The 15,564-nt window shown below is 54.4% G+C and overlaps 5 protein-coding genes across 5 annotated transcripts; 3 read left to right on the plus strand and 2 right to left on the minus strand.

The window, feature by feature from the left end:
- The first annotated feature begins 1,969 nt into the window (after positions 1–1,969).
- On the plus strand, positions 1,970–2,719 carry N657DRAFT_443033 (uncharacterized protein). The gene has a single exon (XM_062787395.1). The coding sequence runs from the start codon at positions 2,067–2,069 to the stop codon at positions 2,607–2,609; it is 543 nt and encodes a 180-aa protein (XP_062641800.1). The 5' UTR covers positions 1,970–2,066; the 3' UTR covers positions 2,610–2,719.
- An 856-nt stretch (positions 2,720–3,575) lies between these two features.
- On the plus strand, positions 3,576–7,057 carry N657DRAFT_638334 (uncharacterized protein; the record flags this gene model as incomplete). The annotated part of the gene is made up of 4 exons (XM_062791584.1): positions 3,576–3,662; positions 3,696–4,057; positions 4,251–6,323; positions 6,370–7,057. 4 exons carry the CDS (start codon positions 3,576–3,578, stop codon positions 7,055–7,057), a joined length of 3,210 nt encoding a protein of 1,069 aa, XP_062641801.1.
- A 60-nt stretch (positions 7,058–7,117) lies between these two features.
- On the minus strand, positions 7,118–7,769 carry N657DRAFT_651713 (uncharacterized protein). The gene is made up of 2 exons (XM_062794211.1): positions 7,586–7,769; positions 7,118–7,523 (listed from the first exon to the last, which is right to left on the minus strand). The coding sequence occupies exons 1-2, from the start codon at positions 7,664–7,666 to the stop codon at positions 7,332–7,334; spliced, it is 273 nt and encodes a 90-aa protein (XP_062641802.1). The 5' UTR covers positions 7,667–7,769; the 3' UTR covers positions 7,118–7,331.
- Positions 7,770–8,548: 779 nt separating this feature from the next.
- N657DRAFT_606807 (ankyrin) lies at positions 8,549–13,985 on the minus strand. Its single transcript, XM_062790230.1, has 8 exons — positions 13,911–13,985; positions 13,526–13,835; positions 13,256–13,472; positions 13,093–13,206; positions 12,913–13,017; positions 12,667–12,865; positions 11,992–12,612; positions 8,549–11,938 (listed from the first exon to the last, which is right to left on the minus strand). Exons 1-8 carry the CDS (start codon positions 13,940–13,942, stop codon positions 8,710–8,712), a joined length of 4,827 nt encoding a protein of 1,608 aa, XP_062641803.1. The 5' UTR covers positions 13,943–13,985; the 3' UTR covers positions 8,549–8,709.
- Positions 13,986–14,864: 879 nt separating this feature from the next.
- Positions 14,865–15,253, plus strand: N657DRAFT_651718 (uncharacterized protein). Its single transcript, XM_062794212.1, has one exon. The coding sequence runs from the start codon at positions 14,900–14,902 to the stop codon at positions 15,074–15,076; it is 177 nt and encodes a 58-aa protein (XP_062641804.1). The 5' UTR covers positions 14,865–14,899; the 3' UTR covers positions 15,077–15,253.
- The last annotated feature ends 311 nt before the right edge of the window (positions 15,254–15,564 follow it).

A 15,564-nucleotide genomic window follows, 5' to 3' on the forward strand; every position in this document is an offset into this window, starting at 1 on the left:
CAGACAGGTACATCATCATCAATTGAGTGGTTGCCCATCCTTTTGGTACCCAACTACTACGGTGCGGCACATTCGTGGCTGTTGGCTTTCCAACACCTTGGGTGGTGTTCGTTACACTACTACTAGATACGTATCTTTTCTGCCGGCAGAAAGGGTACGTACCTTAGTGAGCACATGTATCTAGATATGTACTCTTTCTGCCATGTGACGAATCTCAAAGCCCCAACTTCTGAAAGGGACTCCTGAAGATTATACTTGACAACGGGGTGAGGTTCGGTGAAGCCAAAGGGTTCACAACAAGCAATGTCCAAGGGTACTGACAATCTTGCACTTGAGTTGCTTACTGGAGAACTCCCAGAGTCCTCCAGAACGAGTGACTATATACTAGATGCATTTGGTTGCTCTCTCGTGCTCTCTAGAGCCACCTAGAGCCAATGCTCTATGGTGCTCTCAAGAGCCTCTTAGAGCGCCCTCTGATCGGCCTTGCACTGGTGCTCTCTCATGCTCCTGAGAGCTCTCTGGAGCACCTCTAGGACTCGTTCCGATTGGTTTTAAGTGATTGGCTCAGAACGTCCTACGTTCCCCACTGGCTTCTGCAAGTAAGCCGCCATTGTTGACTCTCGTTGGTTCATTTGTGACACCGAGGTACTAAACCTAAAGGCCTTTGGCCTCTTGCTCGAAGCCTCTATGTTTCTCTTCTATCAACGTTACCCCATACCTCTCCTCTAATCTGTGAGCAGATCAACTTGGGAGGCTACGTTCTCCAAGTGTTCAGCGTCCTATTTTTGGCAGTTAAGACAGAATTTGCTGGTTGAGGCTGTGTGAACATGAAAGTGTGATGGCGGTGGTCGTGTGTAAAGGAATACACTGTGCAAATGGTCGTTGGCGAGAGCTCAGGGAGCAGTTGAGGCAGATGACAGGTGCGTATCGAAATGGCAGAAAAGGTACGTATCTCAGTGGCAGAAACGGTACGTACCTAAATGGCAGAAACGGTACGTACCTCAATGGCAGAAAGATACGTACCTAGATAGCAGAAGAGAGTCGTACCTCAATGGCAGAAAAGCTACGTACCTAGATGTCAGAAAGTGTACGCACCTAAGTGGTAGAAAAGGTACATACCTAAGTGATGACGACCTTCTGAGAAGGGAGAATTGACAACTACAACCGACATCCCCTACGGGACTTGGCACCGGGGAAACAGCTTTGAAGAGATACTATACGGCGCCATAGGCGGGGACGGGCAAGGGTGCAATCCAACGGAGCCGATCCTCCGGCTTCTCTAGGTTCAGAATCAGCGCCTTACAGAGAATCGAGCACCGCTAGCCGCCGAGAGGGAAGCATACCAAGCGGGCCCCACAGAGACAGAGAGTCGAAACCTGAAGCCAATATAAGTGGAGCATGAACATGCAGTGTGGTTGTGGCCTTCTGAAGCCATTTCCGGCTCTGGCAACAGCAAGGGTGACCGGCTATAGGTCTCGCAGTGCAACCATTTGGCCTGGGCAGCAAGGGGTAGGTAGGACAGTGAACTGCTGTCTTGGCTAAGGCCAGAAATGGCTTCCCAAATTTCTCGGGCGGGCTTGGCCCGAAACGGCAACCCTTTCTCGTCTCCTCTTGCCCACGCCTCGGTTGCTGTTCCATTGTTCTTGCAGTGTTTGCATTTTTCACTATTCTTCTCGCTGTTTTTTTCCGCCGTATTTTTCGCCGTCCTCGACCTATCCGGCATGCCGTCAGCCTCCAGAACTGGCTCCTAGCCACCTGTAGACATGAGCCAGTTTTTGCGCCACGCACTCCTTGCAAGATATGCGTTACCAAGTCCCTTATTTCAGAGCCAGGAACCGCTTTTAGTCATCACAAGAACCCGCTGCTTGGCTAAGAAGGGGAGGTGCGCTGGGCAGTTCAATTAGCTGCCTGATGCTCAGTCTGCCCTGGCTGTTTCGATTGGGCATCGGACGTAGCGCCTCCCCCCTTATGTTTGAGTTCAAATGGTGTCAAGCTACCTGAATTAAGTGTCCCTATAGCTCTCTTTGATTGGCTCCAATGTCGCCTGCAGATCAGCAAATGAATGGATGAGTCCATATTTCTCTTGGCGAAAGGGTCAGCCACACGCATTTCCCGTTCAGCCCCCCTTGCCCCCTCAACGAACACGCAACAACTCCGCTGGTGCACGACTGCAGTTGGACTCAGCTGATTCAACCCAGCGCTCACCCGATGTTTCGCCGGACGAGACCCCGTTCGTGTCCCCGGACCGGGTGTTGCGTTTGCCAACCCAAAACGAACGTCCTTTTTGGAAAGCCACCGGCCACCCAACGTATATACCCTGCGACATCGGGGCCGCCTCCGTAACGCACCGCGCGGCCACGTCCCTTTTCCAACAATACTGCGAGGGCGACCGCGGCGGGCCGGGTAATCATGAGCTTATCGTCCGAGACGGAGCAGACAAGAGGGCTCCGCCGTTTCAGACATTCGACAAGTGCTTCGCCCTGTTTCTGGACGAGGATCAATACGGCCAGTCCTTCAGAATGCGTGGTGACATAAACGAGGTGCCTGCCATCGCCAGTTGGCTCGAGCGAGATGATGTAAGCGGTGATGCACTTGAGGGAGCTGTATAGTGGTTGAATTGATCTAACAGACAGAGCTGAAGTAGGGTGACGAATCTTGCTATTGCCCGGACTTTCTTTATAGCAAAGAGATATGTCTTATGCAGTGTATGAATGTTGATCCATAGCCTAATGGCTCCTAGCGCATGCCGCTCTTGTACCGCCGGATACTTGCTTCCACTTACTGCAACCGCCGTTGCTACATCTCCTATGATGGCTAGGGCCCCGATCTTATGCACTCTGTTCGGCCAGCTCAGTGCCTTCTCCCTGCGCGCATGCATCCAGACACTAGCAGCATAGCCCATGACTGGGGCTACTTTGCGACAAAGGCAGGTGGGCTGGATGGAAGATGGAAGAGGGATGCCACGGGGTCACGTGGTCACCCGCAACAAATTAAATCCAGATTTTGATGTTAAAAGATTGTCCGCACGGGCCAGTTTCTATTGGGCCCTTTGACACCTACCTTCTCCGCCCTCCCGCCTTGGAACAGACCCCACTCGAACCCTCAACCGAGCCTCGGTTTGGACTCTGCCCATCTTTCAATCGCCGCGTTGAGTTCTGTTTTCGACTTTCTGAGATCCATACCACTGTTACCCGCTGAGCGCGTAGGGTTGCACAGGGTCTGGTCGCAAGAGGGTCGGGGACTAGGTAAGCTGAGCTACGAGCATCATTCGGCACATTTTTCCTCAGGATTGCGATTGTACGACATACTGACCGACTCGAATAGTCGTCGCACCTCGACGCACTCGGCATGGAAGACCCCGCCGATTGCCAGCACGCGATTCACTTCCTATAAAGGGCGGCAGTTTTCACCATTAGCCAACCTGTTGCGCGAGGCAAGCGGCGGTGCCTGGTAAGCACCACGCATTGAGCCTCCATAAAGTCCTGCACAGACAACCGGACGCTTACAGGGATGGTACAGCTTACCGCACATATACACTCGACCACTCCCACCGTTGGGAACACCTGCCCGCCGACATGGACGATCGACCGCGCGCCGGAGCTGCAAAACGGCTGCTGCCAGCTCTCTGTCTTGGCACGACCCACAAGATAGACGAGGAGGACGTGAAGCGCAGACGACTGACGCTTGGAGATTAGTGCTCGCCGGGCCAAGAAAGAACTACCAGGCGCGTCAATTTGCGGGATGTCCAGGTCCTACTGCGAAAGGAAAAACCCGACGGTAGCCGACAGACACTATACGCCGACATTTTGACCCACTGGGTTGTCAATTACGCGGCGGCGGCGACTAGCGACCAGCTACTGCCCGAATACGTCGACTGCGATAAAATGTTTCAGGACCTCGTCGCCCGTAGCGCAGAGCACGACAATGCTGAGGTTCCGCCGCAAGTTCTGGCGGCGCATGTGGAGCCGGCGGCCGGCGGTGAACCTGGGATGGGCAACGGTTGTAACGAAGCCTCTGACTGCGAGGATGGCTTAGGCGACGGCATCGCCTCGGGTCGGTATGACATCGGATCGGCCGGTGATCTGAGGGTTCTCCTTCTCCACCTTGACAAGTGCGCAGCTACCCGATAGGACGGGAGCGCGAATCTTCCCTTGCTCGAGCTTGTTGTTCGGAATGTCTCCTCGGCCACAACAGCCGAGGCAAGCTCTGTAGCTGACATCAACGATGCTGACAACACCACCGTACTCGAGCGGGAGGGTCAAGTTCATACGACGGCCGAGGCGAGCCCCTGCGGCCAAGACCAGCGATGCAGGCAACAATATTACGTCCGAGCCAGAGAGGGAAAACCTTGCAACGGCCGGTACGAGCCTTGCAGCTAGCATTAGCAATGCAGTCGACGCCACCATGTGCGAGAGGGCGGGGGAAGATAGTGCAATGACTGAGACGAGCCCTGCAGCCAAGGCCAGTAATATGAATAACACTATCATGTTCGAGCGGGAGGGTGCAGGCTATCGCCAGAGCGATGATTGCCTGGATTGCTCCAGAGATGAACCGCTTGCGACTCAACAGGCCGTGCCCATCCACGCCAAGGCTGCCCACATTGATATTACGAGGGGTGCCGAGAATGAAGCCGGCAACAAGGACAACGACGACAGGGACGGGTACCGTCCGGAAGGCGAACAAGAAGACGCGCCGACGGACTCAGGTGACGACTCGGATGTGCAGTTTCTATTCGAGCGGCGTTCTACCCTCACGGGGCGCGACGAAGTAGAGTCGGGCTTGGACGAAGATGGCCAGGGCAGCGAGGCAGACGATAACGACGCGATTCCCGACGAGATGAACCCGCTACGGGATCTCCGTGCCGTTCTTCATGTTTCTGACGATTCGGAGATTTGGGAGAGGACGTGCAGGTTCTTCTGTCACGACAAACCACACACGGCATACGACCAGGGCGTCAAGCTGCCCGGAACGACACTGTGCCTTCACCCTCACCAGATGGAGGCGGTCTACGCGCTGTTGGAGCGGAGCTTTGGCGGTCACTTCAACGGCGGCATCGTGGCGCTCGACACTGGGCTGGGGAAAACCATCGTCAGCCTGGCTGCGGTCGCCGTCATAAGGCCGCTGAAACTCAACTACTACGAGGTTAGACAGGAGTGGGGCGCCACTGCGACCGACAACGCGGGAGTCGCTACGCATCGCCGGCATAATCCCCAGGGTGTCACAGGACCCTGTCCTTCGGGCAACCCATGGAGCATCGAGTGCTGCTGCGTAGCCGACTCATTCAGCTTGGACATCTCCCGGCAGCTGGGACCCGGTCCGTCGCTCGTTTTCACGCCGTCTAGCGTTGCCGGCCAGTTCGCCCGGGAGGCCAAGCGGTATTTGGAGCAGGAGGTAGAGCGGCCCGGATCGGACAACGGCCACCATAGCCGTCAACGGTTTTCGTTCGTAGACACTGTCGACCTGAGCACAGGCTCCACCCTTTCACGAGACATCCAAAGCGACATCTTGACGCATTTCCTGGGTGCACGACCCGTCTACGCTCTACCCAAGAAGGGCCACCAGGGGGCATCGCCTGTGCTTGTCCCGGGTTCGGGTTCCGACATGGGGTATACAGCAAACCAAGCGCAGCGGCTTTTTCTCAGGCACCGGCTCGTGGTCGTAGGTAGCAGCCCGGCATCGCTCTCGTCAAAGGGCGGTAGCCGCAACTGCTTTGCCCGGGCCTACGACTTGGCGCAGCAGCAGAGAAAGTCGCTACGGCTGTACCTTGCCTCATGGGCGGTGGCCCCTAGGTTCGTCGTCCTAGACGAGTTCCACCTTGTTAAGCGTACCTCGACTGTCGTCTACCAGACACTGCAGCAGCTCCGGAGCCAAGTCGGCCCGTCTAACCGCTTCAAACTGGCGGTACTAAGTGCCACGCCGATCTCTGTATCGCTACAGCAAAGTCTCAAAGAGGTACTGTCGCTCATCGTACCGCCCGACGACTTGACCGCGTCCTGTACCGCCGCGCAGACGATTGACGCTGCTACGAAGACCGGCCTACCGAGAGACATGGACAGATACCAGGAGGCCATGAATACGTGCTCCGACTTACTCGGGCGAGTCATGACGCTCCGCACGACAACCGACCTTTTCCACGGTCAGGTGCTGCTGCCGCTCCCGCCACTCCACCACGAACGGATCCCCTGCAGATCTTCTAGGGCGCAGCAGGAGGACTTCCTGCGCAAGATGGGCTTGCTAACGACCGCATGGAGCCAGGAGGCCCGCGCCAAGTTTGAGAAACAAACGCCCGCGATTAACGCTGCGATGCGGGATCGCTTCTTTCAGTTCGCCAGTCATTCATGCGGACGCTCTGGCTCGGATCGTTTCCAGGTATCGTCGACCTGCCCGACGATATCTCGTCGGACCCAGCCGCATGGCTGAACAGCAACACGATAAAGGTGCCATCACTACGAAGGAGGGCCGCGCCAACCACGTTGTCGGCCAATACATCGACGTCATCACGCGCGGCAGCGGAAAGATGGAGCAGCCTCTCCATGACGTGGATATGGGCGATACGGGAATTGCCGGCCAAGCGCCACTGAAGAAGCACGCCTGCGTCTTCGCCTCGCGTCCGGGAGTCGCACTCATCATCGCCGCGTACGCGGAGAAGCACTGGTCGAGCGAGTGGGAGGTTGTCATGGTGCTCTCGGCAGCTACCGCGGACGGGAAGAAGGCCATCGAGGGTGCTTTCCGAGACATTCCGATCGACTGCCCGGCAAAGCCCACGCTCTTCATTGCCACTGTCGGCACCTGCGGCACCGGTCTCGATAGCCTCAAGAAGGCGAACCACGCCATCCTCTTCGACCTGCCGTTCGTCGAGTCCGATTCGAAGCAGGCCTGTGGCCGCGTCTGGAGACCCGGCCAGCGGTTTCCTTGCTACTGGACCGAGCTCTGGGCAGAAGATAGTGAGGCTGAGACTCTGATCAACGAGCGCCACGAGAAGCGTACGGACGCTTTTCGGCGCATTCTGGGTCACCGAGTTGGCAACAGCAGTAAGGCAGACGGTGGCGGCCAGTGATGGAAGGCGGGGTGTCAGGGAATGGGTTCGAGGGATATTCAAGGGCCACTGCGTCGAGATTCTAGGTAGTAGCTACGTCTCTTCGAGAAATAAACATTGGCTCGCACTGTCCCTCCCAGACACCCACCCCGATTGTCGTCCGTGCTCTAGTACGATTGGGCCATATTGGCTGTAAAGACCATAAGTTGCAAGCAAAACAGTTAAAGGAACTTGATAGCAACTGAACTGTAGGAGGAGACGCGTAATCACCTTCATGATTTCGAGATATACCGTCTCAAATTCGTAGTCGTATTCGAACCGTCGGATGCTCGGTGGTCGAGTTCAACCAGCCGGGCGTCCAGCTGCTCAGATAAATCGTCCACTTGGCTCGCCTGCCAGTGGAAGCCGATAATTGACTCAGTGCCGAGTTGGCGAGAGGTAACGATAAGTCGAGGATCTCGTCAATCGTGGAAACCTCCAACCAAGCCTAAGAGGTGTCAGCAATCGCCATCTGCACAACGACACGAAACAAAAGAAAATGTGAGATACCAGCTCGGCGTGACGCTCGTCCTTAGAAGAGGTAGGCGATGCGGGCAAAGCCGGCGAGCCAGAGGTCGTCTTCAAAGCCATCGCTGGTGCAGCCAAGGTCGATCGATCGTTGATCAGGATTCAACGTGCGTGGTTGTATGCAAGTGAGGTAGTCCGAGCGCAAGATAGGGTATGTGGAGGCAAGCTCACGGGGCGAGGCATGGACCACCTCAGCTGAGTCTCAGCCCAATCATGGCATGGTATACACGTGTGAACGCCCTTTCAGCATCCCGCGGCAGAAGTTAAACCATTCACCTAACAGCTCTCTTTACCTAACAGCTCTCCATCCCTTCGTCTCCCCGTCTTTCCAGCCAGTTTGAGGATGGCGACCCTCATCTCTTGGTCGAGCATGTTCTTCAGCTTGATCAAGTCGCCACAAGCCGGTTTCCGATGGAGATAAAAAACTGCTTGTCTTGACCCTTTTGGTTCGCCGTAGCAAAGGCTGATAATTATACAGAGAAGTCCCGTTTGGCATATAGGGACTTCATATGCCTGTGAGCCTCAGTGCATCCATTGCTAGGGACCGTGCACCACATAAGGTATAGTGTACACGTAAGGTACAGGCAGGGCACACGAAGGCAACCAGAAAACACATCCAAGGCCAAGGGGTTTGCCGTCTCTGCTGCATGTACATAAACAAAGACAGCACGAGAAATTCGTGATGGTTTGCAGGTCTGCAAGGGTTTCGATGTGCAGCGCCGATCGACAAGTCAGGGACGACGACCTGTGTGGCTCCATGGCGCAGCAGCTGAATCGCGGCCCTCAAGTCACCGATTGTCGGCCTCAATGCAGTGGGCACAAGTTTGCCTACGCGGTTGGGCAGCAGCATCGGGCCAGACACGACGAAGGGAGCGGCATCCTCCTACATAGGTAACAGGCGCAATGCCAAGCGAGGCAGCATCACTTCCTTCAATCCTCCAAAATGGACTTTCTCGCCTGGAGCCGGCTCAGGTTAAAGTATAGCAAATCGAAAACAGAGCAATTATAGTTCGTACCAGTCCAAAAGAGACAATTACATTACCGCTGGGCAGCCTTCATTCACTCTTTGACGTCCCAGAAACAGAGGACAAGCTGATCCGGCTTCTTCACACCTCCTCCGGCGAACTCCTGCTGGACTCACAGGTTTTCAGAACTCCTTGAAAGCCGACGAGGAGGAATAACACCAAAGCGCTGAGAGTCCCCAGAGCCCAATAAACTCGTCTACAACTGCGGGTTGTAGTGGTCGACTTGTCGACAAAACCCTTTGTTGACTGGTTTTCTCTTCCCGTCGCTGACATGCTCTCTTTATTATCGGCCGACCGGTACACCTCTTCGTCAGATTCCAGTCGACCAAGGAGATGGGCAATACCCCAGTGGCCATGTTTCCTAGCCATCGATATCGCCGTTTGCCCCTCTTCGTCGACGAAGTCCGCGCGTGCTCCAGCGTCTATTAGCATGGCTACGATTCTGTCGAAACCTCGGGCAGATGGCCAAAAGATTGGTGACCTCCCCGAAACAGATCTTGTGTTTACATTGACTTTCTGCGTCTTTAGAAGGATGTCGACGACTGCCGTGTGACCCCTTGCTGCAGAAATCCATAAAGGTGTCTCCCCCCTGATGTTGGCTGTATCCGGGTAGATGTTCTTATCCAGGAAGTTCTTGATCAACCGAATGTCTCCGTTCTTGGCGGCCAGGTAAAACTTGGCGGTTGTAACCAGTTCCTCTTTAATGGGACAGTGGCTGAAATGACGAGAGAGGAGATCAAGCACAGCGAGCTGGCCGCACGCAGATGCAGTCAGATATACCTCCGCCGTAATAGAGGCCCTGACAGAAGATAGCCGCTGGCGAAGAAGGAATGCCATGATCTTATCCCCACAATATTCATTTCCGGCCGCGGCCATGACCACCTCCTCTGTGATCTCGACGTCGTCTCCTCGCTTCTCAAGAATGAGGGCCATCACCTCTTTCCCATTCCACTCATTCCTAGCTGCAGCTTTGACCACCTCCTCTGTGATCTTGACGTCGCCTCCTCGCTTCTCGAGGAGAATGGCCATCATCTCTTTCCCATTTCGTCGATTTCTGGCTACAGTCTTGACCACTTCCTCTGTGATCTTGACGTCGCCTCCTCGTTTCTCAAGGAGAAGGGCTATCACATCTTTCCCATCCCCCTCATTTCTAGCTGCGGCTTTGACCACCTCCTCTGTAATTTCGACCTCGTCTCCTCGCTCCTCAAGGAGAAGAGCCATCACCTCTTTTCCATTCCCTCTATTATCAGCTGCAGTCTTGACCACCTCCTTTGTGATCTTGACGTCACCTCCTCGTTTCTTAAGAAGAAGGGCCATCACATCTTTCCCATTCCCCTCATTCCTAGCTACAGCCTTGACCACCTCCTCTGTGATCTCGACGTCGTCTCCTCGCTTCTCAAGGAGAAGGGCCATCCCCTCTTTCCCATTCCACACATTAGCTGCAGCTTTGACCAGCTCCTCTGTGATTTCGACGTCGTCTCCTCGCTTCTCTAGGAGAAGGGCAATCGCCTCTCTCCTATTCCCGGCTATAGTCTTGAACACCTCCTCTGTGATCTTGATGTCGTCTCCTCGCTTCTCGAGGAGGAGGGCAATCACCTCTTTCCCATTCCGCCGATTCCTGGCTGCAGCCTTAACCACCTCCTCTGTGATCTCGACCTCGTCTCCTCGCTCCTCAAGGAGAAGAGCCATCACCTCTTTCCCATTCCCTCTATTCTCAGCTGCAGCCTTGACCACCTCCTTTGTGATCTCGACGTCGCCTCCTCGCTTCTCAAGAAGAAGGGCCATCACCTCTTTCCCATTCCACAAATTCCTAGCTGCGGCTTTGACCACCTCTTCTGTAATTTCGACTTCGTCTCCTCGCTTCTCTAGGAGAAGGGCAATCGCCTCTCTCCTATTCCTGGCCGCAGCCTTGACCACCTCCTCTGTGATCTTGACGTCGCCTCCTCGTTTCTCAAGGAGAAGGGCCATCACATCTTTCCCATTCCCCTCATTCCTAGCTGCGGCTTTGACCACCTTCTCTGTAATCTCGATCTCGTCTCCTCGCTCCTCAAGGAGAAGGGCCATCACATCTCTCCCATTCCACACATTCCTAGCTGCAGCTTTGACCACCTCCTCTGTGATCTTAACGTCGCCTCCTCGCTTCTCGAGGAGAAGGGCCATCACCTCTCTCCCATTCCCCCCATTCCCAGCTGCAACCTTGACCACCTCCTCTGTAATTCCGACTTCGTCTCCTCGCTCCTCGAGGAGAAGGGTCATCACCTCTTTCCCATTCCGCCGATTCCCGGCTGCAGCCTTGACCACCTCTTCTGTGATTTTGACCTCGTCTCCTCGCTTCTCAAGGAGAAGGGCCATCACCTCTTTCCCATTCCGCCAATTCCCGGCTGCAGCCTTGACCACCTCCCCGGTGATCTTAATTGATTGAATTGCCACTAGTATCCTCAGTACCCCGCAACTTCCATATTGCGCAGCAATATGCTGACAACTCTTGCCTGTAGCGTTTCTGAGGCTAGCATCCACGAAGCCATCTTTGACTTGTTCAAACACTTCAGAAATGTCAAAGGCACACGCGGTGAATATCGGTGAAGGCTGCAGCGTACTGCGGCAATCTTGCAGTCTTTCCCAAACCTCGAAGTCGATAACCCATGAGAGATCGTTCAATTGCATAGTCCATAGAAAGAATGGTGATCGCGGACTTATTGTGCTCGACATGAAGCCAGATAAGAGTGTTTTCAGTTGGATTCGACTTCTTTGCGAGGCGGCTGCCTGGCAATGTGGCGCCCAATATGTATTTGCGTACGAGGCCATTCTGTTGGTCCGGTCAAGGTGATACTGCCACTCTGAAGGGAGGTGAGTTGACGGTTTATTGTCGACGCGACGAATCAACGTCAGGAGGCAAGCTTCTGCCGCCCAGGCGTTGATCAAAGAGGGAGCATATGCGGCCTGTTTCTCCAAGAATTCTCGGACCGAGAGATGTGCGAAACGGAAGGTGTCTAGCGCCTGATCGAAAATGACGAGATTGTGACAGAGCCTCAAGACTTGTTCTTTGGGTAGAAGACCGCCTGATGGCACCGCAATCGAGACGGCGGTAAGAAATTCATCCAGGCTGAGCTTTCTGCGGGCACAGAGAAGCCACCCAAGGATACGCCTTGCGTATTTGCGGTCGGCTTCAGCGTGGTAGTTGTTGAGCTTCTCGAGGGATTCCCGATAAAGATCTTCAAGTGTAGGCGGTAGACGCCCTACCCTTTCGCGAATCGCGGCATCGGAGCTAAGGTCGCACAATGCTTGCAGCTGCAGGGCAGCCCAGCGGAACCTGCCATGGCGCTGTTCAGTACCATACCCTCATTAGTTCGGGAACAGACTTACATGCCGTGCGCACCGCTGGTGACCTCTTTGATGATTTTCTGCCGTAGTTCTTCTTTGCTTGTGCTATATCGCAGCATAGTTCCGCTCTCGATCATGGAATTCGTCTCGGATTCAACAAACTTGGCGATGTCGTCCCGGTTCTTGTCTGATGACAGCTCAAGATTGGGGTAATCCTGGAGCTTGTAGACAATGTCTTGGTCGTCACGACTAGAGACGAATATCTTGACGAGGCTGGAACAATCCCTAACGATAGACTCCATTGCGATCAGGAATTGGCGCCGCGTAGCTGGGTTGCATTCGTCGAGGGCATCTATCACGATGATTACCACAGGGTAGTGCTTGGCCAACTGTAAGATAAGATCACGACTCTCTTGGAGCCGTAGTGACTTATTGGCGAAGGCTTCTCTCTCGCGCTTTCTATGTTCTGCCACTGTCGGCGGGAGTAGTGGAAGGCCGGGTCCGACACAAGAGAGCTGACGAGCAATGCTTGCTAGGATTTCTTTGGGATCGGAACGTCCGGGTTCAGCGGGGTTGCGAGAGCAGTAGAAGTACGCTGGAGGTGGACTTTGGGGCCCCCGGTTATCTAGGTATGCTCTCAGGGCGTCTTCAACGACAGCAGACCTGACTCGTTTAGGTTCTTAATCTCTCTGTAATGTGGCGAGCACGAGCACTTACACAAGTTTGCTCTTACCAGACCCCGGAATGCCGTGAAGCCAGAGTATGGAGGAGGCACTCTCTCCCTTCCATCTCAAAAAGACAGGGTCCGAGAGAAGCCATTGCCCGGTTCCCTCGAGCATACCTTCCTTCGCTTGTTCATGGTGTTGGAGGTATGGCTCGGCAGACAGCCAGTGCAGAACATCGGTTCTCTTTTTTCCTGGGAGTCGTCAGCTGACCGACTCGAAGCTGGAAGCCGGAACTCACCGTCAAGATCGTCCGTGATTTTCGTCAACTGCTCGCTCCAGCGGTTCAATGGAGCCTGAAAATTTGCGAGGATACTCTTAAGCTCTTCATGTCTCTCGAGATTGGCTGCGTTGTCCACATTAGCAAAGTCCCAAGGGTGCGAAGATACACGACAACAGACGTGGCAACAACGTAGCTGACCTTGAACGCTTGCTAAGTTGAAACACCGATCAACGTTTTCCTGGGCACCGCCGATGGCGTTGAAGGACTCGTCGAGATCTGAGGTTGCCAGCGAAAAACTTTTCAGGACACGCTCTTTACACGAATCAGCTTCATTCTCTCTAAAAGCTGGGCGTTCACTAACTGGCACTACGCTGAAGAACGTATGCCCTCGCACGAGCGAGATAGTCCATAACCCTCACGTAGAGGAGGACCAGCGCTTGCCGCAGCTCGTCCGCCGTCGGCGATAGGGAGGACCGCAGTAGGAGTTCCTCAATAAGCGCACTGCGACAGATGAGCTCCGCTATCAACGGTATATGCTCGACAACGGAAGCGAAGGTCTTGACATCCTTGGTGGCGATCTGCCGTATGTCAACGCGGACTTTCTCACCCAGAATTCACCCAGCAGACAAACCTCGAGTAAAAACCGAACGCCAGCCCACGGCAGAGCGGCGTGGCCAGGATCATACTGTACTGCAATGTCTCCGATCTGCTTGAAGTGGTCAATCCATTTCACTACTTTGCCGAGGACGTCTCTAACAATGACCGTCTCGCCGCTCTTCCCCCTCGCGAACGTCCAGGCTCTGTCTTCGCAGTGCTGGATGCTGATATTTGCCTGTTTGAGCAGCTCGGAAACGATCTCTCGCTTTCCCAGACGGTCGAAGTCGATGATATTTCTCAGCTCTTCATTGAGCTGCGCAACTGCGTCGCTCCATAGATCGTCACTGCGTGTGGGGCGGGGTAAATGGAATTAGCAGTTGCGAGGTGGCAAGTGCCGCTGACGTAAGGTCCGCGCTCACCTGTTGCGCCTAAGAGATACTGCGGTACTCATCGTGTTTGTTGCTAATGTTGCAAAGTAGTTTTACGACAAACCTCCTTTGCAGCAGGCTGAAAGAAGTTGGCATTGAGTATAACTTTGTCTAAAGGTGCAGAACAACGAGACAGCCAGCAGACGTGGCGTCGTATGCTTGCGGCTGGGCATGGGACTTGGCATATTTTCGAACTCGACCTGGCAACCTAGTGGGGCGAGACACCTGCTGCGTAGGGCGGGGCTGTGCCCGAAGGCTGCCCGAATGCAGTGCTCGATTGGCCGCTTTGCCGCACTTGCTGCAGAAGCCTGCGGCATAGCCGGCTTCACCGTTTTCTTTGAAACGGACTGCACTAACAGAGGCACCCAGTTTCTGATCCCTTGGCATACCAGATTTTGGCTTCGTATATCCCTGAAATTAAGCTACTAAGGGCCAGATGAGTAGTTGGGTTGGTCAGCTGATCTAGTGTTGTCAGCTTCGTTTTAGAGACTAAAAGTCTCTCTCCTTCCTACTGTACTTCTTGGCGTTCGGCGAGCTTAGCGGGTCTTTTCGGGCTCACGCAGCGCAGGCGCCCGACTGCGGGGCGCGGCGCATTGATCCGATCTGAGGTCCGGAAGGACCACATCTGATTGTTCTCGGGAACTGACCAAACAAAGCCCTTACAACATCGACGAAGGGTCGACACCCTCCGCGACCATATCCAAGCCCTAGTGACAGGGGTCGGAGGCTGCGACAGGAAGAGCAGACGTTGTCCTGGCTTACGGTGCGGATGCTTTGGGAATTCGTTAGACTGTGGAGACGTTCGAGGTGCCCTCGATGTTCGCCTACGCGACGAGTGGAGCAGCCACGACCAGCGTGACGTGAGAGATCACAACAAACATAAAGCACTCGCTAAACGCAGGAAGGCATTAGAAGGCTCTAGAAGAGGAGCAAATAGCTCCATAATCGCACCATCCCCCAGACCTCTCCTGTGCCACGCTATGACGGAACATATGGAATTCAACACCCTACTTTATAGACCTCAGTCGGCCCGCGACACCGGTGTTGTTGAACTGAGTGGGTTCCTTGGCACCAAGATTCACGGACTGAGCACTGATGTTCAATGCGAGACTCTCAGTCAACACAGATCCATCACAATGACGCAGTTCCTGACATAAACGTCATATCATGGCACACTGTCTCTATATAAGGGGGTAATTCCCCTGGGAGGATTAGAGAGGACAATTTGTTCTAATAAGAAAGGGACATTCTGAGGCACCCTAACCCACTATCTTGATCCTTCATTTGTGTGGTCACTCTGGAATCGTGACTCCAATTCAAGCTTCATTTCATACCTCAATCTGTTCAATACCATTTGGTTGATCTAAGCTTACTTGAGCATGTAACTGTTGGCTGCCCAACAATACCACCTTGTGTTCAAACTCGAGGGCCGGGCAGCGATATACATCAGCAAGCGGTTTGAAACCGGACAGTGTGACTCTGAAGCGTCGGAGAACTGGGGCCGGGTGTGGTTTCCCAAGATGGATCTTGGCCAGGGAAGCCGTGGCTTTGAACTGTGGTCTATCTACAATCCTCCAAGCAGCAAGGAAGTGCCGAGTGCCCTCTCCGGCCGGCCGAAGCCGAATCACCAAGTGGTTTTGGCGGG

Source organism: Parathielavia appendiculata (assembly GCF_033297405.1).
Source record: "Parathielavia appendiculata strain CBS 731.68 unplaced genomic scaffold N657scaffold_69, whole genome shotgun sequence".
In the NCBI taxonomy this organism is placed as follows: domain Eukaryota; kingdom Fungi; phylum Ascomycota; class Sordariomycetes; order Sordariales; family Chaetomiaceae; genus Parathielavia; species Parathielavia appendiculata.